General features: G+C 40.2%; 1 protein-coding gene across 2 annotated transcripts in view; it reads right to left on the reverse strand.

The window, feature by feature from the left end:
* LOC131689481 (cytosolic purine 5'-nucleotidase) overlaps nt 1-26507 on the reverse strand; it is a 66662-nt gene that overhangs the window by 36947 nt on the left and 3208 nt on the right. Inside the window, exon 1 of one of the 2 annotated variants that reach the window (XM_058974587.1) lies at nt 5182-5936. The exons of the other annotated variant lie outside the window; for it this stretch is intronic. Coding sequence (XP_058830570.1) covers nt 5182-5546 — 365 coding nt within the window. The 5' untranslated portion in view covers nt 5547-5936. Of the gene's footprint in view, nt 1-5181; nt 5937-26507 lie in introns of those variants that run through there. 2 annotated transcript variants of the gene reach the window in all.

Here is a 26507-nt window from a genome sequence, read left to right on the forward strand (position 1 = left end):
CCACGTGAACATACAAACAACTACACGCTAGAATCCGCGACATAAAATCCACGTGATAGAACACGCTATTACAATTGCGATCATCTGGCACACACGATTCATGGTCCGCGCGAACATTCAAGAACAATGCAAATATGCAAATGACCACCAGGTTATAAAATCGAATTCATACACGCAAAATTTCATACAAGTTAGCACACGCGACATACAAACACCCGTGCGATCGAACACGTTTACATATAAACGCTTGAGCTTTTCGCGATAATACACAAAAGCGAACATGTAATCGCGATCATTCGCACACACCAACGCGCGAGATTTCGTGAGGACAAAAACGCCCCTATGGTTAAGTAGAAGCTTTAACACTTGTTATTTGATAACGATCTCAAATGCGAACATACAAACGCTCAGTCTCCACGCGATCATGAAATCTGCACGCCCACAAATCTGAACCATAATCTTAATATCATAATAAGAATCACGGCCGGCTGCATTTGGGCTTAAGCTGTGTTTTAGAGGGTGATATTTCCCATCTCATCTACGATGGTAGATGAGATGGGAAATATCTCGAGGACTAAGATCTACAGGTTCAGTAAGATAACTCCCAAAAAAAATTTCGGAAAGCTGATTTAAAAGTCTTTCGAATACGGCTCGGAAAAGTGAAATTTCTCAAACTATATTTTGTGTTTGAAAATACGTAACAATACGAACGGTTTAAAGCACTTTAGGTCTAGTTATAAGAATTGTTGTCGTGTAAGCCACATCCATTATCGATTCGTTGGTAACAAGGCGTCTACCACTCGATTTCTGTGACACGTTCAGCTGTACTCATGTTTCAATCCAATCAGAGAATCTAAGGAAAATCGATTAGCGGACGTCTTATTATTTTATATCTAACCTAAACCATCCCGACCATCATCTTGAGACCCCTAGCCCAGGCCCAGTTTGGCCATGCTTTAAGACGGTACTTGACGGTTTTAACAAAATCACCCATATCCAAGGAATAAAAAAAATATCGCTTAAAGGAGAATTTTTGCGTAGGGCGCCAGCCGATTGATTCGCATGTCAGCAATAAGATTTTTATTTCGTTTTCTCATCAGCAAAGCTTCTGTAGTTAATTACTTCAGACTGCTTCCCGAGACATCACTTGGGAGACTAGTCAGTTGTTTAGTGGTTCACGTAAGATGTGACTTTTTGAAGCAGAAAACATCTAACGTTTCAATACAGGGGTCCCATTTCAAAATTTTCGCTTGAACTTTTACCCGATTTTTTAAATGTAAATAACTACCGTTGTATTGAATAAAAAATTGCATATTTCCGGTTGTAACATTTTTTTACCTAAGTCCGTAGAATGTAAAATTAGTGCAAATTACGAAAATAATGTATTTTGTGAAAGCAGTAATTATTTGCACCATGGTTGGTCCGTACCATTCGACCGAGCGAGCTAGCGTTGTTAGCATGGCCCCTTTGTCGCAAAGGAACTGCGATACACGTACAATAACATGGTCCAGAATAAAAAATCATCAGTTTGTTTTTTGACGCCTTGGCAGCTGCAGCATGATTACGGTTGCCCGTCAAACGCAGATCGCTCTGTGGCTAACCAGAACCGTCAATATGGGGTACCTGAGAGACTCAATGAAAAACGTGAAGTCACAAATAGAGTTGCCGCGCGTGTACATTTGAATCATTCGTCGCTCGCCTGCCAAACGAGCAACATCATGACTATAACGTACGGACGGTACAATAAGCGGGAGTGTGCCGCACTATTTTTACAATTTCACAACCCACAATCGATGGGATGCGTATAAATTGGAATCGGCATATTTGCTCCGTTTCTAAGAACAAATATAATAAAGAAATTGGCTTGCGAATGTAGCAATATTTCTGTTTTAGCGCAGAGAGAACTCTAATCGAATGTCCCAATAATAGCACTAGCATTTGCGCGAATGCTGCTCTGATAGTCAGGCTGCAATCAAGGCCCCTAGCTCAGACTGACAAATCACGGTCCAAGCTAGCGATCGCGTGCCGAACCCAAATCGAAGAACTAAGCATTGTCAACACTACTATCTACCTTGTTTGAGTTTCCGGATATTCCGAATGGGCTAACGAATTGGCCAGGGTAGGTTCAGCGATTGACCTCGTTGGTCCTGAGCTCGCCCTGCCAATTTCGACAAGTTGGATAAAGGAAAAAATACGGTCTTGGACTTCGTCTCAGCACTGTAATCAGTGTAGAAATCTACAAACGTGTCGCCAAACAAAGGCGTTTATAGGACAACCGTGCCCAGTGATTTTGAAAAATCTCCTACATTTTTCGAAGCTCCACTGCGGCATGTTTACCACGTCTTTAACCGGCCACTGCAAACTCAATTATCACAGGGCAACTATTCTGAGTGCTGAGTTTTTTTCATGTGATCTTTGTGAATCTGACTACGGAACCTCATATCATCTGATATGTAATTGTCGAGTTTTCAACCGTCCTTACATAGACGACACCATGTTTGGACGACTGAAATTCAGAGACATACTGAAGTTTCTTATCCATTGTGGTAAGAAGCTTTAGACTTACTCTCAGGTGAGTTGAACCACTTGGTCGGTGTTGCGTCAGACCGGACTAAGGCGCAAAACCTTTCCCAGATTTGAAATATGTAACAAAAAGCAATAATGATGGCAAAAAGTTTTTTCAAGTTATCGTGTAAAGGATGCTGCGATTCAAGCTTTAAACTCGTTTTTCTCGAAATCAATAAATTGTTACTTAAACCGGTTTCACTTCACACACCGTCCACTTGTGAGTGTAACTTATCCGCTGTTTGATTTTGTTTTTGTATTATTTTTCCAACCCTTCCAATTCTATTTGCTCCCTTCTCTTCCTTTCATTCCGCTCAGGAAATGATTAAATCACACAGCAAGTCACAAATCATACGGGGAACGTGCCTTTTGAGCCAATATGTTCTGATTCCGGATTCATATTTCGGATGTAAGAGATGCGTATTTATCACGAAAGAATCCAATAATATGCTCTTGTAGGTAATTCTAAAGCACGGGCGGACTCAACTTGGCTTGTGCTTATTTAAAGGCGAGGGTTAGTTGGAGTTTTCGGTAACGCACTGAATGGTTTGATTTTTATCGCAGATTTTCAAGCATTAGTATTTTATACTGATCAAATTTCTTAGCGTAAGATTTTATATAGGATCTTCAAAATGGAATTGGAACGGAAACGATCGCATCCCCAATTTGAACAGATTTTTGTGTCTTACTAGTGCTAATTTCGGTACTAGTTCAGATACATCGTCTAATTAGACACCTAGTTGGTGTCAGTTACTGATGAGATGGATTCGTTATGTCTCTGACATTACCCACCCATCTTTTGGATGTAGGGAGAAATGAATTCACAAAATCCAATTCTATTCATTTATTTTTTAAAGCCATAACCAAATTCGAATCGAAAAACTAGTCTCGTTAAGGGAAATTGGTTGCATCATGGCATAGAAGAATCGACTCTCAGAGCCTCGGAAAAGTCTTGCTTGATTCTTTCCAACTCATTCTCAGGTAGTTTTTTACACCCGTCACTTTTCGAACATACCCATAGAATGCAACAATTTGCGCTGTTTTTTCATCCAACCATCAAAATATCGCGATGTTTCGTTTAACCAATCAAACATTGAACCATCAACAGTTTGATATTAACTTGTACCTGCCAGTCAGAATCAGTGCGCCTGCTATGATAGCATTCACAGCGAACAGAAAAAAGAAAACTGACAGTGTGACATTACAATGTAGTCATAGAGACCCCATATTTATTATAGACTGGCTGAAGCCGGAATGTAGGCTAACATGGCTCTTCGAAAGCTGTTGATCCGGGATAGTCTACATTCAGGTTCAGCATAGTTGATGCTACAGCGAGACACGACAATCCACCAGTCTATCGTATCCTAGAGTTTCACCGTGTGCCGTCAGTACGGTACCGTACCGTCAGCTGATAAGAGATTGCAATGTGTCCAAAATCGGAAAATAGCTGCTACCCAGCGATGGGAAACGTGAAATGGGTTGGCACATGAACAAATAAAGCCCCCTGACTCTGAACATTGTTTATTTTCGTTTTGTGCAGAGTCGCGCTCGGGGCAGGACGCCAATGCACTTGCATATAGATGTGGCTGAAGATAAGGTTGGAAAAAAAACACATACATGCTCGTTCCGGAGTTGGAAAAGGTATCATAAACTGCATCGTTGGGTATTTGGAAACTGACAGCTTAACGCGGGAGTGAAAAGTTGAAAAGCGAACCTGTCCAAACGCGAACGTTCGGATTGAGCACAATATCTGAACAAAGGTGGAACCTGGACGAAAATTTCTTTTAATATTCTGTTTTCACATAACAAAGCTATCATGGTTCAAACTATAACCAGCAATGATTTACAAATGATGCTCATCCTCTATTCCAACAAATCTCGTGCGGGCAGTAATCCTTATCAACCGTACAGTTCGTTTCATCTATCAAAATCCGCCAGCCAACTCGTACGACGTTGATCTTTGCCCCTTTAAAGAGCACCACACTCTTCGCTTCGTAAGATACGCTGTTGATAAGGCGTGCACCCAAGGCCTTTTCGAAACATTGTATACTTATTTTTATTTCTCGGCACCGCAAACCGCTACGCGTTATAGGTCAAACTGTCAAACAAAGCGTGACGACGGCCTGCTTTGTTTTTCCATCTGCCCTTCCCGCAAAAGAATGGTGCGGTCTCAAGCTGCCAGCACGGGATCGATTTTGCAATGATTATCGTGCTGAGCTATGAGTTTTGCATAAACTTTTCAGACTTGACACATTGAGTAGCAAATTCTTAAAATTACTTTGAGATAGGTTCAGAAGTTCTCGTCCCAAAGGGACAGGAAGTCGAAGAAATTGGTTGAAACGAACTGACTTTCTAAAAAGTTTGTTGTCTATTTGTCTGTGGGTCACCCGTACTGAGTAGCTCACCAAAGCGAAACACATACACATTCCCCAGCCGGATCGTTTCCGCACATTCAGACACGATAATTAGAATCTGCGAATGTCTCAACTGCACACGATGAAGTCAGCTTGGAACAAACAGAACTGACAAAATTCGCGCACAAATGCCAATTGTAGCAACCTGATTATCACCGGAATTCCAAACAAGCACCACTCTGGATATTAACCCCGCACCTACCTGTGACTAATCTGCCGCTTGTAGCCGAGATCCTGAATAAAACTATCACCATGAAGCAGCTGCTGCTGTTTCGAGACGACCTGTACCTCTTCCTGGAAGGTGACACTGGTTTTCCGGGCACGCCTTGTACTGCTGCTGCTGCTACCACCACCACTCCCGGATGAGCTCGCTACCGGTATCCCCTCGCGAACGCCCGACCCCGATCCGTTAGCTTGGGTCATACGCGTCAAACCATCCAATCGCTTCCGGTATGCCTCCATACAGGAAGCCCCACCGGAGTTGGCACGGATCCTCAGCTCCTCCACCGTCGCCGGAGGTTTGTACGGGAGCTTTTCCTCGAACTGATCCTGAGATAGTTCAGGCATTCTGACGGGATCCAGTTCGTTGAAAATGAAAGACCCACTTGTGAGTCGCTTTTTTTCTTCCTCAGATAAACAAACAATCAAACAAAGCACAAAGAGCCGTCACTCGATTAACCCAAATTCTTGTTAGCGAAACTACGCCTTCGCGTATCTACGCGACGATGCGCCTCTTCACACCCCTACTCCGACGACGATGACGACGCTGTTGTAACTACGCGACGGTATAGCGCTGCTTCACTGCTAGGATAAGATGGGAGCAGGCGGTGGTTCCACGATTTCACTCAATGAATGAAAACAAGATTCGCGAAGATGGAAGAGGCAAAAACGTAAAAACATAAAAACACACAAAGACGATTTCCAAGAGCTGTTTCCTGCTACGCGGACGGTGAGTTACTACCTCTACGACGTCTCTGCTGGACGAAAGGGGGTCTTCAATCGAAAACTTAGCAGAAGGGCCATTCCATTGGTGTTGCTGTCGGTAGGTCGGTACCAGACTACTGTGGTGTATGATGTGCCTATGTGTGTGCACTGACTGGCTGTTTGTGATGTGCTGGCAAATCAAAACTATGTGGGTATGTGGAGCCGTCTGTTTTTGCTCAATACACGGACATCATCGGAACCGGTGCCAAGTACATATGGTCCGGGACCGTGGCGTCGTCTTTCAAACAGTATATGAAGGTTTCTTCGTTTCGAATCAAAAGCGACGCAAATGAAAAGTGAATTAATGCTGTCAGTTTCAGCTGGAGGCATCGTGGGCGAGACGTGTGAAAACTTGTTTGTTGTGTTTTTGTGGGGAATGCTGTTTGGCACATGCATGTTTGGAGGACCAAAAATAAGCAAGTATCAAAATAAACATTCTTTAATCTTGTAAAACCAGTTGGGCAAAGTTATTTGGTGTCCATGTGTGATCAATTATATAAATATCACCAGCAGATATTTTGGTTGGATCTAATCTAATGTCTTTTATTAACATATTGTAGTATACTCCTCCGACCATTACTGAATGAATGTCTAATTAATTTGATGTTCATTCGTTTGTTGGTTTTCTTTTGGCGCCACTCAAAAGAACACGGGAATATGCGAACGAAATAAAATAAGACACAATAACATGCAAACGCTCAAGCTTTTCGCGATAATACAAACCGGGTCGCACACGATCTCACAAAAATATAAACGTACTGGCGATTAAGGAAAGGTTATGAGTCCAGATTTCAAGTATTTTTCCGGGATGGATTTCACAGAAACTACTCCAAATATTTTAATAAGGTTTTTTACAATTTTGAAATTTAAAATATTTATATATGTGCAATATTGACCTTGAAACTCCTGTACCCGCGATTCCGCAAAAAATGCAACCGGCTTTGAGAGTGATATTTCTATAGTAGATGTTCGACAGGCTATAGCCCGACACGAGCTTTTTAGAAAAATAAATATTTTGCAAAATTATAAAAGCCTAAACAAAAAAATCACCGTTTTCTTTAAAAAGATTGAAAAAAAACCAAAATATTTTTTTGCATTTAAAAATATATATGTGAACAATAAAACTTACTATTGAATCGGCTATGCAACGGCTATAGATTCCAAATATGCAAAAAAAATCATTTTTTTAGAAACCGCTCAACCAGAAGACACCTTTAATTAAACGTGGTATAGATAAACGCGATTTCATGTGTCACCATACAAACGCCCGCTCTTACGTGAACATGAAACATACTCGTCTGGGAGCTCCCACTCTAAAATACGGAACCTATATACATACACTAGACAACATGTTTCAGGTCACCATAGTTGTAGACCCCAGTGCACAGTGGTCCAGAATGCAAATTTAGCAGGAATTTTAACTTTTTGCTAAAATTAAATGACAGCCTTACAACATATTTGGCAAAGTTGTACTTTGCAAGGCCTTTTTTTTGTTTAAACCGATGCTAGGGAGGTTCTAAATTTAGCAATTTTTACAATAGAACTTTTTAACGGTTTGAGATAGAGTTTTACTGTCTTTGATGAAATTGTAGAGCAACACATTTTAGACAAATTTGTTGAAGACATGCAAGCTCTAGCTTTTATATTTTCCATTGCACGAGAAATTCAAATGTAAGCTTTAGGGTGTTCCTTAAAAAACGGTTTTATTTCTATAACTTTTGACGTTTTTATTTTACGCTAAAGTACCCTTTGGACAACTTGAAGATTATTTTAGGGCGCATAAATTGCTTTAAAACACCAACAACTTAACTTTTTTCGTTTTAAAGTTATAAGAACTTTTATATAAAAAATATAACTTTTTCATATAGAATTATATTCTTGTTTATTTTTAGTAAAACGTATATATAACTTTCTAACGAGCAAAGCTAGAGGTTCAATATATTAGGACAAATTGTTCTCCTTCAAAATTTCCGAAAGTATTTCTAAAGTGATCTTAATGAAAAATCAAAACTGCAAAAGTTATACAAAGAAAACCATTTTTTAAGAAACACCCTAAATTTTTTTGGTAAATTTCTTGTAAAATGAAAAGTATACGACATAGAGTTTCAGTGTCTTCGACAAAGTTTTTCAAAATTTCATTATCTTCAATTTTGTGGAAGACAGCGAAACTCTATCTCGAACCATTAAAAGTTATTTTTCTGATTTAAAAAAAATTATAGCAGCCCTACCCACTATTTAACATAATAGAAAAGTATTGTAATGTGCAATATTTTATCATGAAAATGAAACTACATTTTTTATATTGTTCACCGTGAAAGTAATTTAAACATATTACAAAGAGTCAATTCATGAAAAACCAAATTTTTAATATAACTTTTTCAGTTTTCATTTTTTTACAACCTATCGTCTTCAAAACCTTCAGATGTTTTTCAGAGTTTTTGAAGACGAACATTTTCTTCTAATACATCAAAACTCTAGCTTTTATTGCTCAGAAGATATAAGCACTTAATATTTCAAAAATAGATTTTTGAAAACCAATTTTATCAAATTTTAAAAAATATTGTGTTCGCTATTTTTTGCTCAATGATAACTCTAATCATGACCTTATTTATAGTTCAAAAAGAATTATCTTTTATTTGCCCCAAACGAGTGATATTGTGTTTCAAAACAACCCCATTTTTGGTGAAAAAGTGCTCATAACTTTTCAACGCAAATAGCTAGATATATAGTGCCATGAAACAAATTATTCGCCTTGAAACAATCTTAAAGTTGTCTGGAGACTACTTCAGTTTTTAATGAATACAGCAAAAGTTATTGGAATAAAACTGTATTTCGAAGAAACACCCTAAGTTCCGACTTTAAATTTATTGTAAAATAAAAAGTATGACAGATAGAGTATAGTGTCTTCAGCAAACTTTTCCAAAATTTGTCGTTCTACAACTTCGCTGAAGGTCGTTGGCTCTAGCTAGAATGATTAAAAAGTTAATTTTTTGATCTTGGTAAAATTAGAACCACCCTAACTGTTGTTTTAACAAAAAGAGGGGGCTCATAAACTACGAAAACTTCTCCAAAGACTTAATAAGGCTAAGTTGTTTAGTTTTAGTAAAATCGCAAAATTCCTGCTAAATTTGCATTCTGGACCACTGTGCAGTGAGCTCACTTTTTACCTTCGTTTGAACCGCATACTCAAAATTAAACACTAGAATGACGCCTCACGCGAATATTCGAAAGCCCACACAAATTTTCGAACGGTTATACGGTTATATAAACGAATTCAAACCCGCAAAGTGAAAACAAAACACGCAAATACATTAGCATAGAAACGCTCGTGTCCTTCGCGATAATGCAAATCTGGTCACGCATGCGATCATCTGAGCCACACCTACGCCAACAATCTTGTATACGTGAAACGCTCCGTTGTTGATTACGTCAATATGTTAGCACTTCGAATTCATCTAGGTGGACTCAAGTACGATAATATCAAAGCCCAGTCCTACATGATCATGAATCGTTCACGTCCGGAAACCTTCAGTCTCGTCTCAAAAAAAAAAAAAGAAACAAACTCATACGCACTTGAAAACTCAGGGTACCAATGACCGGATACCCCAGTGGTACGAGGAAACTACACGCTACACATATGCCCACGCGATCATACTTGTAAACATACAAACGCTTGAGCTCTGCACGATAGTACAACATTGGTCATAAAACGGGAACATACAATTGCGATGATATACACAAACCAGCACCCGTGATCTCGCAAACATAAAAAACGGCCCCCTGTGATTAGGTGAACTTTTTAACACCTACGAATGTATAAACGCTATTTCAAATACAATTACACAGACGCGCGTTCTCACGCAATCATGAGACCGTCACGTCCGGAAGCCCCCTAGCGTCGGTTCTAGCAGCAGTCCATGCTTTCAGTAGGACCATTCTAATAAAAAAGTTTGCCTATATACACTAGGCAATACTAGACCATAGGCGACATGACTATTCTATTATCTGAACCGTACACTCAAATTAAGCATCAAATTTACGGTCTAAGCGAACATCCAAAAACACACGCGAATGTGCGTATGGACACACGATTACAAAATCGAATTTTCACGCGCAGTTACATACACGCTATCACACGTGAAATACAAACGCCGAGGCCGATATAAACATACATACAAACGCTTGAGTCTTTGACGATGGTACACAAAGGCGAACATGCAATCGCCATCACCCACCCACGCAAAAACGCCTCGAGGATTTAGTGAACGCTATAGCACTTTTAATCTGATTACGGCGGTCAAAAGCGCGAACAAATACACGCTCATTCCCAAGCGATCATGATGTCCCTATACTCACACATTTGAACCGTACACTCTTTGGAGACAGGCGCTTAGTATAGTTGGTAAATCGATTGCTTTGTACGCAGCTCACCTGGGTTCGAGTCTCAACCCCACACATAGGGTTTGCGATTTTTTCAAACGAGATTTCTCTAACCCGAAAGGAGATGAATGATCCTAAGGTTAAAACATTTATAATCAAAGTAAAAAAAAGGATCGTACACTCTCTTGGTCACGCAAAATTATTCGACGAAATTTACCCTAGTTGACAATACTTCTCACTTTTCAACCCTTTAAGCTCGTTTGGCTGAACTTTTTGACTTTTTTCGCTAGTCTGCGTATATAGTGGGTGCTTCCCTTAGTGCTTTTTGAACCCTTGTAAGTCTACGCTCAGCTTCTCTCTAAGAAGGAAAATGGGGAATAATCAAATTTTAGTACAATCAGTCAGTACAATATCTAACTTAAATAAAATTGGGGTTTTATGAATAAATTTCGTTTCATCAGTAGTATAACAGATTCAGCAAACTCACAAATACAATGGTGTATTTAAATTGATTGTTGTGGCTAACAAAATGCAACACGTTTCCCTGGTGAAGGCACACAACGACTGCGAAACGTCAAATTCTCGGTGTTGTACCAAATCTATAAGACAGCTATAAAAATGATTAATTATCATTATTTTAGTAGAATTAAACGGAAGACATCTGTCTTATGATGGTTAATTATGATATTTCAGTAATTCGCTAAAAAAAATCATTTTTTTTAATTGTAGATATTCAAAGTGCTTATAACAGAATAATGTGTGAAGGGCATTTGTGTAAATTAAAAATATCGATGGCAACTTTCATAACAAAATCAGAGGAATTCGTGCGAAACAAAAACCGAGAGAAATGTTTTTCCCTGAATCATTTTATTTAATCTTCTGTAGCTTTGTCTAACGCCACTATTTCTGAATTTGAAAACTTTTGCTGAAATTACCTATGATCCAATTATAGATGGTTTTGAAGTCTTTAAAACGTTCATAATATGGTTTAGAAATAGTAAAATTACTCCTGGAATAGAAAAACCATTTTGTAGGTATGCCAACTACTTTGGTTCTTTATTTACCTGTCTGGCAGACCCTAGATGACAGGGCGCCCACCAGAATTTCGAATTTTCGTGTATGAAGCAAACTTTACCGAATTTTATTTCATTCCGATCAACCGGCATAACAGCGATCGCGTTCTCCTTATTTGGTTCTGTTGACTGCTACTGCATTTAACATTTTACATTTAACCGGACGTCCAGATAGGTTTTATCTTATTTCAAGACAGTTTCCCCTTCCACTATAAGGAAGAAATCAGCGCGCACGTGCTACGGCGAATTAAAACCGCAAAATAGTGCCGGCACGTAGTTCGAAGGCACTAGTGAAGCGTACTAAGTGTGAAGGGGTGCTTTCGCTTCCCTGGTGCACGTTCCTTAATTCTGGAACTCAATCCCTTCAGTTTAAGTTTCAAAGAATCCTGGAACACAAGGATCCTTGATCCTGAAACTCAACGATGCTTCATCCTGAGTTTTAAGGGGGCCTTGATCATGGAGCCAAAGATCGTTGATCCTAGAACTAAAACATCCTTCATAGTTGAACTGATGGATCCTCATTCGTGAAACTCAAGAATCGTTGAGAAAAAAGATCCTTAATCTTATAACCCGCCAACAGATCGGCGAGATTCAGCAGTGCCCAGTAAAGCAAAAGTCAGTAAATTTTATCGCGCCTTTTTCTGTTTGTATACGAAAATCCACTTAGGCCGCCCTGACAAATAGGGTCAACCGGGCAAATAAGAACCCAAGTAGTGGGGAAACCCTTACTTTCACAAATCACTGGTCTCTATACTGCTCGCCGCAAATGGTTCTGGCAAATACCGCAGTTCTTCCCAGGGGCCCCCCTCTATCCACCCTCCTTCGCTCTCCTTGGCTGTTAGTGGGGTAGAGAAGAGAGAGAGGTTCGCTTAACTGGAATTGGAAACGCTGAATCCTTTGAATCCGGGGAAGCAAAAACCCCAGCATACAGGCCAACGGTACAGCAAAATACGCCTCGTCTTACCAATTGTCTCACACTATTTATATTTGAGGTTCGATAGCCGCTTTCTGTTAGGTGTAAACAAATCTTTGTCCCGGTTTCCACCGCTGTCTCCGCCGTTGCTTGCTGAACAGCGAATGTAGCGCTCGTTTGCGGCAGCAGGAGGAGAATTGATTCACGAACAACTTTCATAACATTTTCAACAAAATACACGCTTATTCAAGCCATCAAAAACGTGTTGGTTGTATCCAACGGAGTAAACAGATCGAAATGGTTAAGTTAAACGACAGCGATTATGTGAAAAAATCCCCCCATTGGCAGGATTCGAACCTACAACCCTTGGGACTCAGGTCCAATGCACAAAACCGTTATGCTATCCCTGGAATATGATACCGTCCCAGGAGGAACACATGATTATCACATTCACGACAGTGATCGTACCCTATTTAATTTCCCCGCTAGATACCAAGGCCAGGGTTTTTAGGTCTAGTATCTAATTTTAACTCATTACCCATCGGACATCGATGGGTGACAGAGCTAAAGAAGACTGTCGATTTCTGGTACCTTGCCCCGTTAGAAGAAGATAAAGCAGAACTAAGAGGATTATGGAAGTTCAAAAAAGAGAACGTCTGTGAGATGCGGGTTGAAATTCAACGACCCTTAATTCCGGAAATTCAATCCCTTCAGTTTAAGTTTCAAAAATTGCTGGAACACAAGGATCCTTGACCCTGAAACTCAACGATCCTTCATCCTGGGTTTTAAGGATCCTTGATCATGGAGCCAAAGATCGTTGATCCTGGAACTTAGGAATCCTGAATCCTGGAACTCAAGGACCCTTGATCCAGAAGCTGAGGTACCCTGGATCCTAGAACTAAAACATCCTTAATAGTTGAACTGATGGATCCTCATTCGTGAAACTCAAGGGTCGTTGGGAACAAAAGATCCTTAATCTTAGAATTCATTGATCCTGGAACTCAAGGATGCTTGATATACGTACGCCTTGGTCATGGAACTCCAGGAAACCTAATCTTGTAAATCAAGGATCCTTTATTCTGGATTTCAAGGGTACTTGCTACTGGAAAACTTGATCACGAATCCTTAATCCGGAAACTCATGGGTCTGTGGAAATCCACAGGAATTCTGAATCCTGGAACTCCTGAATCATTGATCCAGGAACTCGAAGATCTTTGAATTTATAAATTAAAAATTCTTGGCCCTGGAACCCCGGTCCCTGATCCCGAATTCAGGGTCCTTTATTCTCGGACTTACTCTCTGCCAGAGTGGATTGCTCTACAATTCTAAAACGCCTGAATCTTCAAGCCAGCATTCGATCACTGCGTACCAACCTTTTAGGAGGAGAACCAACTATGGTCGCCACAACGCTATTACCGGACTCCAGCGAGTTTTCAATAGAGTTGTCACAGAATTCGACTTCCACTGGACTAGAAATACAAACAAAAATCAGTTGTTTTTGTCTACCCACAAACGTAACTAGGCTGACAACCACCATTGGGGCCAATCGGGTATGTTGGTGGATAAACAATCATCTATCTACACACCGTCAACACTATTTTTAAAATGTTTTTAAAATCGGTCTTGGCCAAAAACTTTTCTAAAATTTTAAAACAAAAATTATCTACGGATCCAATCGATTACGATAATTTTTACGAGGCTTTATGGGACGAATTTTCAAACTAACGCTGAGACGATTTTTTAATTTTGTTATTTCGATTGTAGAGGCTGTAACCTTATAGGGTCATTCGCCTTTGTTCGGGTTACATAAATCTCTTTAGGAAAGTCTCTAACCCTATGTGCGGGATTGGGAATCCAACCCGTACAAGATTGACGATTGATTTATCAACTACGCTATCACTATTTTATATTTCTCCTTAGCGGTGAAAAAATTGGGCAAAAACCAATTTTTCTCCACAAGGAGAAAATTGCTTGAAACTACATTTGCGCGTTAAGGGCACAAATCTATAAATTGGTCATCGAATTTACGTTTCGACTTCGTCTCATCAGAATCCGACACTAATTTAGTGACAGGACTAGGTCAGCGCCGGATTGACGCTAGCTCCAAAAAACGGAGACACTACTAATTGCTAAGCCAAACCAAATGTTTCGATTTCACTAGTTCTCATTAGTATCAAAATGAACTCGCTTTCTTGCGGGAACACAATCAGTGTCTTCGTTTTTGTAGCTAGCGTCAATCCGGCGGCGCTAGCTTAGTCCTGTCACTAAGTTAGTGTCGGATTCTGATGAGACGAAGCCGAAACAAAAAATTCTATAACTTATTTAACTACGCGATGCCCGTCTCCAGATTTTTTATTTTTTAGAGTAAAATCTCAAGACTCGTGCCTATACGAATATGCTAAAAGCGATGTCACAAATAAGTCTTGTAACAATGTGGGCTTTATTCTGTACCATTATTTATCATTCTTCTAGCTTACATTGACTCATCCAATAGCAGCTCTTTGAAAGCGTTACGGCACTTTCCACTTACCATCTGTTTACACTTCAAACCCTAATCGCTTCGTAGAAACGCATAATAAATGAAATGTTGACAAAAGGCACTCTCGGTTTTGATAAGCCCGCACAGCAAAACAAACTGACAGCATTGCGCTTGTTTTGGTGTGCATTCGTTCAGTCGACCCTGGTGGAATCGGTATGACGGCAACGCTCTCTCGTCACGACGAATCAAAACAACACCGATTAGGAGGGGTACCTCTACTGACAATGCAACTCATCGCGATACGCATGTCGGCATAAAAGTGTACAACAGTAGAAACTGCATCCACTTACTGGCACACATTCGGTATCGCGTTACATCGCATGTAACATGTACGGTGAAGGTCAGTTTAAACAAAGAATAATACATGTCCACAAGAAAGGTTGGTGTTGAAACAAAGACGGTGCGTACATGTCTTGTCGAAATGGCAAACATTATGATACTTACTTTAACCTCTAGATAGGGAGGTGTACCAGCAATAGTTTCGTTCCAGAGGTCATTTGAGATCTGAATTAGGCAAATACTAATTTAATCAAGAATACTGTGACGGATAATTTTGATCTTATACGGAAAAAACAAACAAAAGACAAATTAATTAACTAATTTATCCTTTTCATCGAAAATCAAAAGAAAAATTTGTTTTAATTCAAGTTATGGTGTGCTAAATTTTCTCACATGACACAACAACGTGCTCGTTGTCGTGATAAACCTAACCACAAAATCTAAATGAATTCTCAACGTCTTTCGGCAGCGTTTTTAAGAATAATGGAATGTAGTTGTAATATGATTTGAACAAGAATGATTACGAGCTGCATCTTCTAGCGTCTTGTCTTGCATTCAAAACCGAAGCAACGAATTACTCTTCCGATCCAGCAATCAAACTACCAGTATGTCTGGCAGGCAATTCGCGGTTGTGGTGAGATGTGTTAGCCCTTAATCATGCCTGGGATGTGATGGCGAATGTCTCCAAATAGAGGGAGGGCTCACGAAGTTTGGTGTTTCCCGTTATGCCCGAATCGTTTAAGATTTGTAAAAGATGAATAATTTTGTCTTACTACCGAGTGAAAGGTCAACCATCCAAACACTGGTGAGGTCCGCTCCATTGTAGGATACGTACGAGAATGAAGTAAGGAGGTCAAAACAGTAGTAATTCATTTTCAGAAAATTTGAAGAGTATAAGACATAATGAGAATGTTTCTTTCTCGTTTGAAGTATTTTTTCGAAGATTTTCAGTCGTTACTTGAAAATGTTGGTTGTTTGTTGGTGCCAGTGACATTATCTGTGTTTTTATAATTATCTCAGCGGCATGTATCCCATTACACATAAGAACGTTGGATGGCACACGTAAGGCATAAATTATCATGTTGATGCATAACCTAAAAATCTTGAATATACACACTTTTTCAATCTTGTAGAATAACGCTAGAAGTCGATCGAGTTCAACATTTTACTCTATTGTATAAACTCGAAGGAATCTTTGCTAATAAGCGCTCACGTACAAGCATGTTTCGAGAAAAAAATATTTTCCTTGAAGAGCAGCTCATGAAATGAAGAATGATAACATTTATCATTATTCATTGAACAAATATAAAAATATTGATGCTTCTACAATAATTTCCTCCTAAATTATTGAGTGCAACGCTTACATTCTTTTTACCATCAATAAAAAAACTACGCAAACTGTCTGATGTAAAGAAGATTTTTTCTTTTCATTTACTGTAACGAATTGCCGAAATAAAAAAAGGTGTCGCCGCAAACACTGTAAGTTTGTATATGTTCCAAAAATTCACGTTTGTTACTAGGCGTGCCAGTTTAAAGCTGAAAGTCTATTATAAAACCAAAAGTTTTTTTTTAATACAATTTTATCGGAAATAGATGTAATCGGTTTTAAATACGTTTGATTGTCCCATTGCTTTATCTGAAGGAAACCTATTATCTTCGACACAATTGTCGGGATAGAAGTATGCCACATTGAAATCTGTGTTTCGGCCAAAAAAATCTTTTTACCATCTGTGATGACTAAAACAGGACAAAAAATCGGTGAAAATCTGTGACAAATTTCCAAAAAAATTGTGAAAAATCAATATTTCCAAAAATCTGTTAAAATCTGTGAAATTTTTATCAAAATGCCAAAAATCTGTCATCTGTGATAAAGAATCTGTGATCAAAAATTGTGAAAAAAAATCTGTGAATATGGTAACCCTGGATGGAACATGATCATTTTCTCCTATAACTTCCGGATACAAGACAGCATTGCAATTGGCCGATACAAGTTATGGTTGGATGGTGGTTTTCTTCGTTTTGGTCTAGTGCCGACAGTGAGAACCATCGAAAGCAGTGAAGCGGTCACGATGTCGTGAGCGGAAGGCCAGAGTACCGTACCGTCACAGACCTTCTTGGCAAAATCCAATATTCAGAGAATTGAATCTTCCATGTCAAAAAGACTGAGGACTTTCAGCATAAAAATCGCATTTAAAAGTTTACCTCGGAAAAAATCGCGGTTGCTCCAAGCCAGTAGTCGAAATGCGTTTTTTTTCTCGCCATTCGGTTCCATTCGATTGATTTCGAATAACGCCGCAAAAGTTACCACTTGACGTTGCAGAAATATACCGTTGTCGGTAAATTTTAAAGTAATCAGCAGCGTGAGCTTCCGGGCAAAAATCGACGCCGATGAAGTACAGCAAAAAAGTAAATAAAAGACCAGGAGAGAAGGTCTTCGGCTAAACCATCTGGACGACTAGAGGACGATTACTGCAATACTACTGCGTTCAACGGAGGACACTGGATGGTACCAAAGCAGCTGAAAGGTTAAAAGCCGTCAGATATGGCATCCGTCACATAAGTTGTGAACAACAGAAGATTCGTGGATGTAGAACTTTTCAGCATTAATCCTTGTTCCGTCTTGGTGATATCCAGTTTGCATTCGGCCGATACGAATTGTGGTCGGAGCCTGATTTTCCTGGTTCTGGTTTCCAATGAGAACCATCGAAAATGGTGAATCAGCCGCAATGTCGTGAGGTGACGGCCATGCGGTAAATTTAAATTCTATAGCGCGACAGACTTTCTCGGCTAAATCAAATATCAAAAGTGTCATAATGTTTTTTTTATGATTTAATGCAACTTGGTTGATTTCAAACTACTACGCAAAGATTATCAGTTGACGTTGATGAAAGTACAGCAGAAAAATTAAAAGACCCAGATGACTGCCTTGCGGAGTATCGGATGAGGAGCAGCACTCTTCGATTACACAATAACCTTTCTGGACGGCTACACGACGAATACTGAGATACGATTGCATTTAACGAAGCAGTTGGAAAATTGGTATGAATTACACCCGTTTGAAGGCCGTCAGACCAGTGCCATCAGTCACAAAAATTTGCTTCTTTACCCGCTTACATGCTTCTAAAATAGTTTAAGATCAGACCATAATTTGTGTTACACGATCCGCAAGTGATTAGCACGACACCACCGTCATTCGTATACACCAGTTAAAGGTATAAATAGTGAAGGGTCCCCCAAATGATACTGAAATTTCAGTCTGAAATTCCTCTCATGTTTTCTCCCTGAAGAACTCGATATCTAGCTGCACAGCTCAAGTCAGTCTTGCACTTCTAGTTTTCCGATCTGTATACTTCCTATCCTTTCTCTCACTTGAGTACTATGGCTCTAAATTTTCATAACTTTCCTTACCCAGTAATCTCTAGTTATTTCAACGTCATTATTAACGACACTACTTTCATTAAAATGTTTCTTGATTCTCTAACAGGGAAAAGAGCAACGTCATTTCTAACATTGTCCTCTTTGATAACTGCACCGGTTCCTCGTCCAATGATTTCAGTGAGGCGAATCCGCGTTACTGTCCCCATCTGATATTTTTGACAATTAAAAGACATACCAACAATAATTTTGCTGTCAGTGGTAATCAGCATTGTAATATAAATCGTGAGGAACGATAGAAATTTCAACTATTTCCCACCCGTCTTATACTGGTCTGACTGGCTCGTAGCTTCACTCAAAAGTATTCTTTCAACGCAATTCAAAGAAGTTGTCTAGTTTAATTCACCCAAAGGTGATTTGATAAAATTAAACAAACGACCGAACAACGTGCTCGATGTGGTGGTGTCGCAAATATTGTTACATAAAGAGCATATCGATGGGCATTACGATAGAAATTGATTTTTAACAATTTCATTAACGTAGAATTTGGAACAAAAAAAAAGCAAAGGAAAGGGGTGTGAAGTAATTAATCACGTCGCTACTTTGGTTAGAATGTCTCCTGATTGTCCGAGAGAGATAAAAAATAGCGGTCTTATTTCGTACATTGTTCGCCTTAATAACGGCCCCCTGCGTTCCCCATTCGACGACGACGAATTCAGGGAAGCGTATCCGCGTTACGGTCTCAATCTGACGGCATTTTTGACAATGAAAAGCAAACCCCGAAAAGTTTCTAACGGTGAATGAAAACTCAGCTGAAAATTAATTACCACCCTCAATTGCCGCGCGAGGAAAGTTTGCTAATTAATTTGTGTTTCCTGTTCTAACACCCGGTCCAGTTTTTATTTTTCATTATTTTAGCGTCGGTTGGTGAAGTTGATTGTTTTGTTCCTTTAACTTGTTTAGTATTTCAAGCGACAATATGCCCTACAACACCGCGTTTGTGTTGTAGATAAAATTCAAGCTTCAGTTGTCGCTGGTAATATGACGCATTCTTTGAACAAAAATTCACAAGAAGTGTATAAAACTAAGAAGGAATTAAATCCTATAAGAATGAGTATCGAAATTTTAAGCTACAATAAGAAGAGTTGATTAAATTAGCTATGGAATTCGCGTTTCGACTTCGTCTCATCAGTATCCGACACAAACTTAGTGACAGGAGTAAGCTAGCGCCGGATTGACGCTAGCTCCAAAATAAACGGAGACACTATTTGTGTTCCTGAGCAAACCCCAAGCAAAGCGTGCTGTTTTTTGCGGATTAATCCGGCGATAGCTTAGTCCTGTCACTAAGCTGGTGTCGGATACTGTTGAGACCATGTCGAAACGCAAATTCCACAACTAATTTAGTTATAGGTTTTGTGCTCTTTGCGTGCACGAAGAAATTAGGCAGAAGGGTTAGTTGCCTCTGAGAGTATCTCAAGAATCGTCAAATATTTTCGTACTAATTTTTACAAATATTTCATTTCGACTTCGTCTCATCAGTACTGTGGCCGTTCGACTTGGCCGCCAGGCAGACGCTAAATTCAAAAATGGAAGCACTACTTGTATTCACAAGTAAACAACTAGGGTTCGAGTCGCTTTCTGATTTACTAAAGCTAGGTATTGTGCCCTTCACGGTCAAAATAATTTAGTCCATTCCTCTCTTTAGGGCAAATTATAGCATAGATTTTTGTATAATATCGAACCATATTGCATAAGGACACAAAACCTAACATAAAGTATGTTTTTTAGTATTTCGTCAGTAACTAACACTAACTTAATGGTTTGGACTTGTCTAACAAGCATTAAGTTGGTGTTAGTTACTGACGAGACACCAAACATAAAATAAACATACTTTAAATTCATGTACCCTATTAAACTTATTTCATTTGAGATACGAGGAATTAAATTGTTTATGCCCAACAGTGTTGAACTTTATTTTTAGCCACTGTTCCGATACCGGCTTCGGCCTAACAAGCGCATCTTAGATTGGCTGCAAATAATAAATTGCTAATTGCCTAGTTTAGCGCCAACCCAATTATTTTCAAGTCGCGTCCGTTTGTTTTGCCCCAACTAATCAGATTAGCTCTGTTATGATCGGCATCAAAACAACGCTGTCGAGATAATCTTATTCCACTGTATATTGCATTATATGAGCCTTCAAAATGCTGATCTCGCTCTGTCGGTTAGTTCGGTACACCATTAGCCATATGTGGTCCGGGGCCATTTCCTATCGGGTATTTACTGTAGCTCGCGGTTTTTGTTTTATTTTTCTCGGTGAAGCAGCGACACATACACACAGACACACACACATATCAATAATCGTAAAAACATACGATCTGATTTTCCAATCAGTGTGGCACCACTTGTTTTCTTTACACTCTGCTCTCTATATTCACTTAATGGTGTTCGATTTTGATTGCATTGAAATGGGAACAAAGCTTTGAAGCTTGCTTGGGTTTTGGGATCGAGTTTCAAAATGCCTTTGTCCTTGGCGGATTTTCAATTCTAGAACCCTATGTGCAAGGCGAGCTGAAAAATCGAAGACTTGATTCAACTGTTACGTTGTCGTTCAACCCTGTGGACCTCGTATATTGATAATATAAGTAACGGTTTTTTTCGGTACTTAATATGTAAAGTTTTTGATGAGGAATATAACTAACCTTACCTTTGAGAGCACTTTTTATTTTTGTGACCACATTTCAGTGCACAGTCGGGGGAATGATAGTGTACTGTTTGCGCAGTGGATAAGCAACAAAGTGGTAGATATTAGTTGCCTGAATTATTGATAGCTATAACAGAAGTCAAGACTGCTAGGGCCAAATATCCTTCTCTCAAAACTCCGTAACAATGATAAGAACGAAGCTGTATAGATAGATTGGATACTCTAATTATAAGTTTTGTACGTAGCTCTTAACCAGTTGACATTTAAATAAAATTGTCATTCCAATCTTGTAACTTCATGAGAAAAGACTTTACGCAAACGTCGGGTCAATCCCCGAAGAGTGCTCATCGACGTTTCTTCCGTTATTTTGTCTACGAATCGGCGCCATAGACCACGTTGGTTGGCTTTCATAAAACTCTCTCGCTATCGTTCGCTTGTTCCACTTCACTTTGAACCGCCAAATAGGTTGCGGTACAATTTTATCCTGAACTTTAAATGGAGCCAACATTCCAGCAAGAATCAAAAAGAAACATTAGTACTCGTATAACCAGTCTTTTTGTCCATTGTTTTAGTAGATTAGATTAGACAGATCTTTGTGAATGATCACCGAAAAATTCAGTAAGTCTTCGTCCGGTTGCCCGAGGTAAAACGAGTTACCGTGCGCTGTTTGCAACTCCCTCCTGTTTTATGTATTTAGGCTGCGACGCACTGTATTCATTGAGGCGTTCAAGAACTACCCTACTATTTGATCGCTGGTCGCGTATGTTGAAACCTCCTCCTGAGTGTATCGGATGCTCGTAAAAAATTGTTTAGCCTTTTGTTAATTTCGGAAACTATCCAGATAATCATCTACTAAGTAGCTTTTGATAATTGCTTCTACAGTTCGCTGATGAAACTCCGCAAACTTTGAAGCATTCAGCGTTAAGCTTGAGCATGCCGGTCTTTTGAGGTGTACTGGTCTTCTCCACGAACAAGGACCCGGTACAGCCTTTTCTCGATATCGGCTGAGACGGCTATTGAAAATTGACGAAATTGAAAGAAGACAGTTGGCAACAGTTCAATAGTACTACATTCAGCGATATATCGTTGACACTAGCTGACGCGTCCCTTCTCATCCAAATCCATTCTCAGGTTTCTTTGAATTAATGATTGCTCAAAGTGGCGAATCGGCTTCCATCAGCTCTGCTTTGCTGGTTCAACTGTTGTATCGCTTATATTCGTACTCTTTGATTTCTCGAAGTAGATTCTTCTTCAGCCTTGCTATGTCGGGCCATCCGGTACTCTAAACATTCGAGTCTCTTCAGGGCCATCCAAAAGCTACCTGGAAGATCAAAGTTATCATATCTCCCGATCAAACCTGTGACCAACACGAACTTTACCTGGTTCCAGTATGTGGCAAGGTCTTTTCTTTTCTGCCAATTCTAGCGCATCATTTCGATGAGTTCCGGAATCGTCCTTAGCAAAATAGATCCTAGCGATGTCGTGGAGTGTTTTGTCCGTAGAGCACTGGTAATCGTGGTAGTTCAATGACGGAATAGTTCCGCTAGCTTCTGTTCCGCCGTATACGCTTCATCCAAACCTGGTGCATAGCGCTATCGGCACTCCAACGTCACCTTTGTTCACCTGAAGAGGAACCGTGGTTGATGGCAGTCCGATACCGGTAACTGGACAATCACCGACGTTTTTTCTACGTGTGACATGTTCAAAATTATTCCGGTACCGGCAGCTTGATATGACTTGTCAAAGTACGTCCTAGAGGAGGAATTCTACAGTGGCTGATTCACAAGTTGAGTTTGCTTACGATATCAGTCAGCGAAGATTGAATACTTCAATTTTACCAGCCACAGTTTATTTTATCGACGCAACCGAGAGACTACAATGACGCAGGCTACTCTGTCGCTTGCTTTGTTCGAAGGATTACGAGTTTTTGGGGATTGACACGCCAATAAATATTCAGCTTTTCGTCGTTGGCAGCGTTCGCGAATGCGCACTCCACTTCAACAAGTCGCATTCAACCTCCTTGCGACTGCTGGTGTCAGAATTAATGGAAAACTCTCCCAAGGTTGCTTGAAGTTTTATAGCACACTACAGGTGTAATCTAAGTTTTAAGAGCGACTTCAAGAGTACCATAAAACCTGAATTGTTACTTGGGCTGGTTATATCTGGGCCCTGGGTCTTCGTTTTATGCGTTAATTCTTCCACTTTTTAAAGTCCTCATGTCCCTTTCGCTTTTTTCACCTCTTTTGTTTGCTGTTCCTCTGTATCGATTTCTTCGGTATCCTCGCATTTTTCGTTACATTCTTCAGTCACTTGTCACTTTTCGAACATTTCAACAATCTTCATCGTCTGCATCTGCTCTCGTTTTAGTTTTCTTCCGTAGTCGTCATACTTTTTGTCCACACTTTTCTTTCTAATTCTACTCCATTTTTTCTTTATGAACAATCTTTGAAATGGATCAGTTTGTCTGAGGAACCCAAGCAATAGTTTTTTGCTCTCTACATTATTGTACAATTCCACATGAACTGCCTTCTAGCTGCTTCAAATTTTCAGCAATGCAAAATCGCATGCTGAACTTCCACGATCGTCGCACAGCATTCACACACCGTTGGCGATTTTTTTTTTATAAGGAATTCGTGTATTAGTCTGGTGTGGTCGTACATAGCCGGATCAGTACTCGGTAATCGGTTGAGCTCTTCGGATTTTTTTACATCACATTGTATTCCTTTCAATTCAACGTTTGTTTATTGTGTCCATCAAGTTACCCCTAGCTGACGAAGCGTCGGCTTTATCGCTTTAATGGTATCTTTCTTCGGTATGGCGATATTTGGGAGCGTGGTACTTCGAGCTTGCCCGGCGAATCGACCTGCTTCTTCGTTGCCAAGGATTCTGGCGTGACCGGGAATCCAGCATAAATTAATCGAGTGGTTCCGTAGGTGGTTTTCAACGCACTGAATCCATCGGTGTTGCAATTTCCCAGTCCTCGAGATGCAACTTGCCGAATCAGGTGGTATAAGTAGTTTATTTGACGAACCATTGTTGATCGCCGATTCTATCGTTTGGACCTCCACAAAAAAAACGCTGCAGTTTGAAGGAAGCTCTATCAACTGCCGTCGGTTTTCTCTGACTATTTCTGCTCCAACGGTATTGTCGCACTTAGATCCATCGATATAGATAACTGTGGCACGATGGAACCGGCTGGCTAGCAGTTCTTGTACGACGAGCCGGACTACTGTGGGGGGATCTTCTACTTTCACCTGTCTCATCACATCCCTGACGTGTCCATCTCCGAGGCTCGTTGTACAACGGGAAGATCAGAGCTTTTTTGTGGTCTTTCTTCATGATGAGAGTTGCAACACAAACAAACCGTTTGAAGAGTCACGAGTCAGGGTACCCCCATCTATCGGTTTTGCTGGAATCGGTCTGGTAGCGATAGATCTCACAATTCGTAGCCTTGAGTCACAGGTGGACTTGGCTAGTTTGTAGTGTTGTTTGAACGTCAGCATCAGTCTAGGGTGACACCGACTATCTTCGACTGTCTTCTTTTTTTTTGGGTTCGCTCCCCGTCTGCACCGATATTTTTGCTGCGTTCCCAGTGGGCTTTAGAGACGATTTTGTCGCTGAATTTTGGAAACCAAAACTGTTCGACTTCTTGTTCATTGCTTGTGCCGCGATTTGCAGATTATGGTGTTTTAAGCATTGGCTGCATTGCATCGAGACTTTACGGAAAGGACAAAACCCTTGAAGTATGCCGTTCTCCAGTGGCATTTCCCGTGACAGATGTCGTCTCAAGTTAACTCGAAATGTTCTGTCGGCAAGGAAACTGTTTAGTATATTGAACATCCGCCCACCGGTCTTCCGTTTCCGGAGGCTACGATATATGCCAAATCTCTAAGTGGTGTCGTAAGCTTTCGACAAATCAAGCGATGTTAAGATGCGGTATTCGTCGTTATTGAGCAACGACCTATCCGACTCCAGCAAGCACGTATCGATGTCACGGCCAGCTCTGAGGGTATGTTGCCTTTTATCGGGGCGTCCATTTGCCTCTAACGCAGTTTACGATACGCTCGAACATTTTCACTATGAAGTTCATCAGCGTAAGGCACTAGTATCCCGGTTCGACAACTAGCTGGGATCACGCCATTACGCCATACTCTATTAAGTCGTCCCAGTAACGCAATCTTAACGGTAAAAGGAAGTTATCGTAGCCTCGGATGCTTACGGAATCTGGGCCCGTAGAGACGTAGCTGCGTCGTTTATTGTGTGCCCAGAGAAGCTCATTCAAAGCCATGTCCGAGTTGGGAACCTCGTCTCGTATCTGGTAGAATATCCGTGAGAATTCGTTCGGCTTTCTCATTAAACATTTGCAACGATGAGGGGTAGCTAGAGGTCGCCCAATTTCTGCCGTATTGCTGTTTGTCGATATTTTCCCGACGAATTCCTCCAAGGATCAACTTTTGACATCCTTCACTGTTTTCTTGGAACTTTTTCGGTACATCGGGAGTCTCTAATCAAATCTTATTTCATTGACTGAAAACATCGAAAGGGTAAGTTAAACGAAAGCATTTATGTGAAAAAATCACTCCAGGGGCAGTATTCAAACCTGCAACCCTTGGGACTCCGACCGAGGAAGAACACATGATTATCGTACTGGTGGCAACTATCGTTGTCGCCAATGCGATAACCCTGTGTTCTTCCTGGGATGTCATCATCCTCTAGCAATAGCATATGGGTTTGTGCATTAGACTGGAGTCCCAAGGGTTGCAGGTTCGAATCCTGCCTTTGGGGCCGATTTTTTCACATTCACCATTTTTAGGTCTTTCTTTAAATCTACTTTCTTCTCTTTTTCCCCAAACCGGCTATTCGAACTGTTGGCGATGTTACGATGACGTGCGTGTGACAACGACGATATCTGTAAAAGTGGATAGTTATCGTCTGGTGGCCATATAATTGGGACAAAACGGATTAAAATATATTTCTGCGAGCATCCTAAATATTGTAACTCTTTGGACTTTAACTAAGAAATACTAATTTTGGTCAAACGCTTTCAGTCTTCTTCCACGATGTGAGGTCAGGCTCTAATAATGGGAAGAATTGGATTAAAACGACCCACAAATCACCCCCATTTTAGTTTCAGCGCGAACCAACCGAGCGGCATTCCTGGTGGAAGTCGATACCACTTCAAACAGCTCATTATGGATGTAAATTACCACTATCGTACACCAAACGTAAACAGAGCGCGGATCCCGGGACAGTCCTGCAGCCGAAGGCTCGAACTTCGTCACAA

Source organism: Topomyia yanbarensis, chromosome 1, assembly GCF_030247195.1.
Source record: "Topomyia yanbarensis strain Yona2022 chromosome 1, ASM3024719v1, whole genome shotgun sequence".
NCBI classification, from domain to species: Eukaryota; Metazoa; Arthropoda; class Insecta; order Diptera; family Culicidae; genus Topomyia; species Topomyia yanbarensis.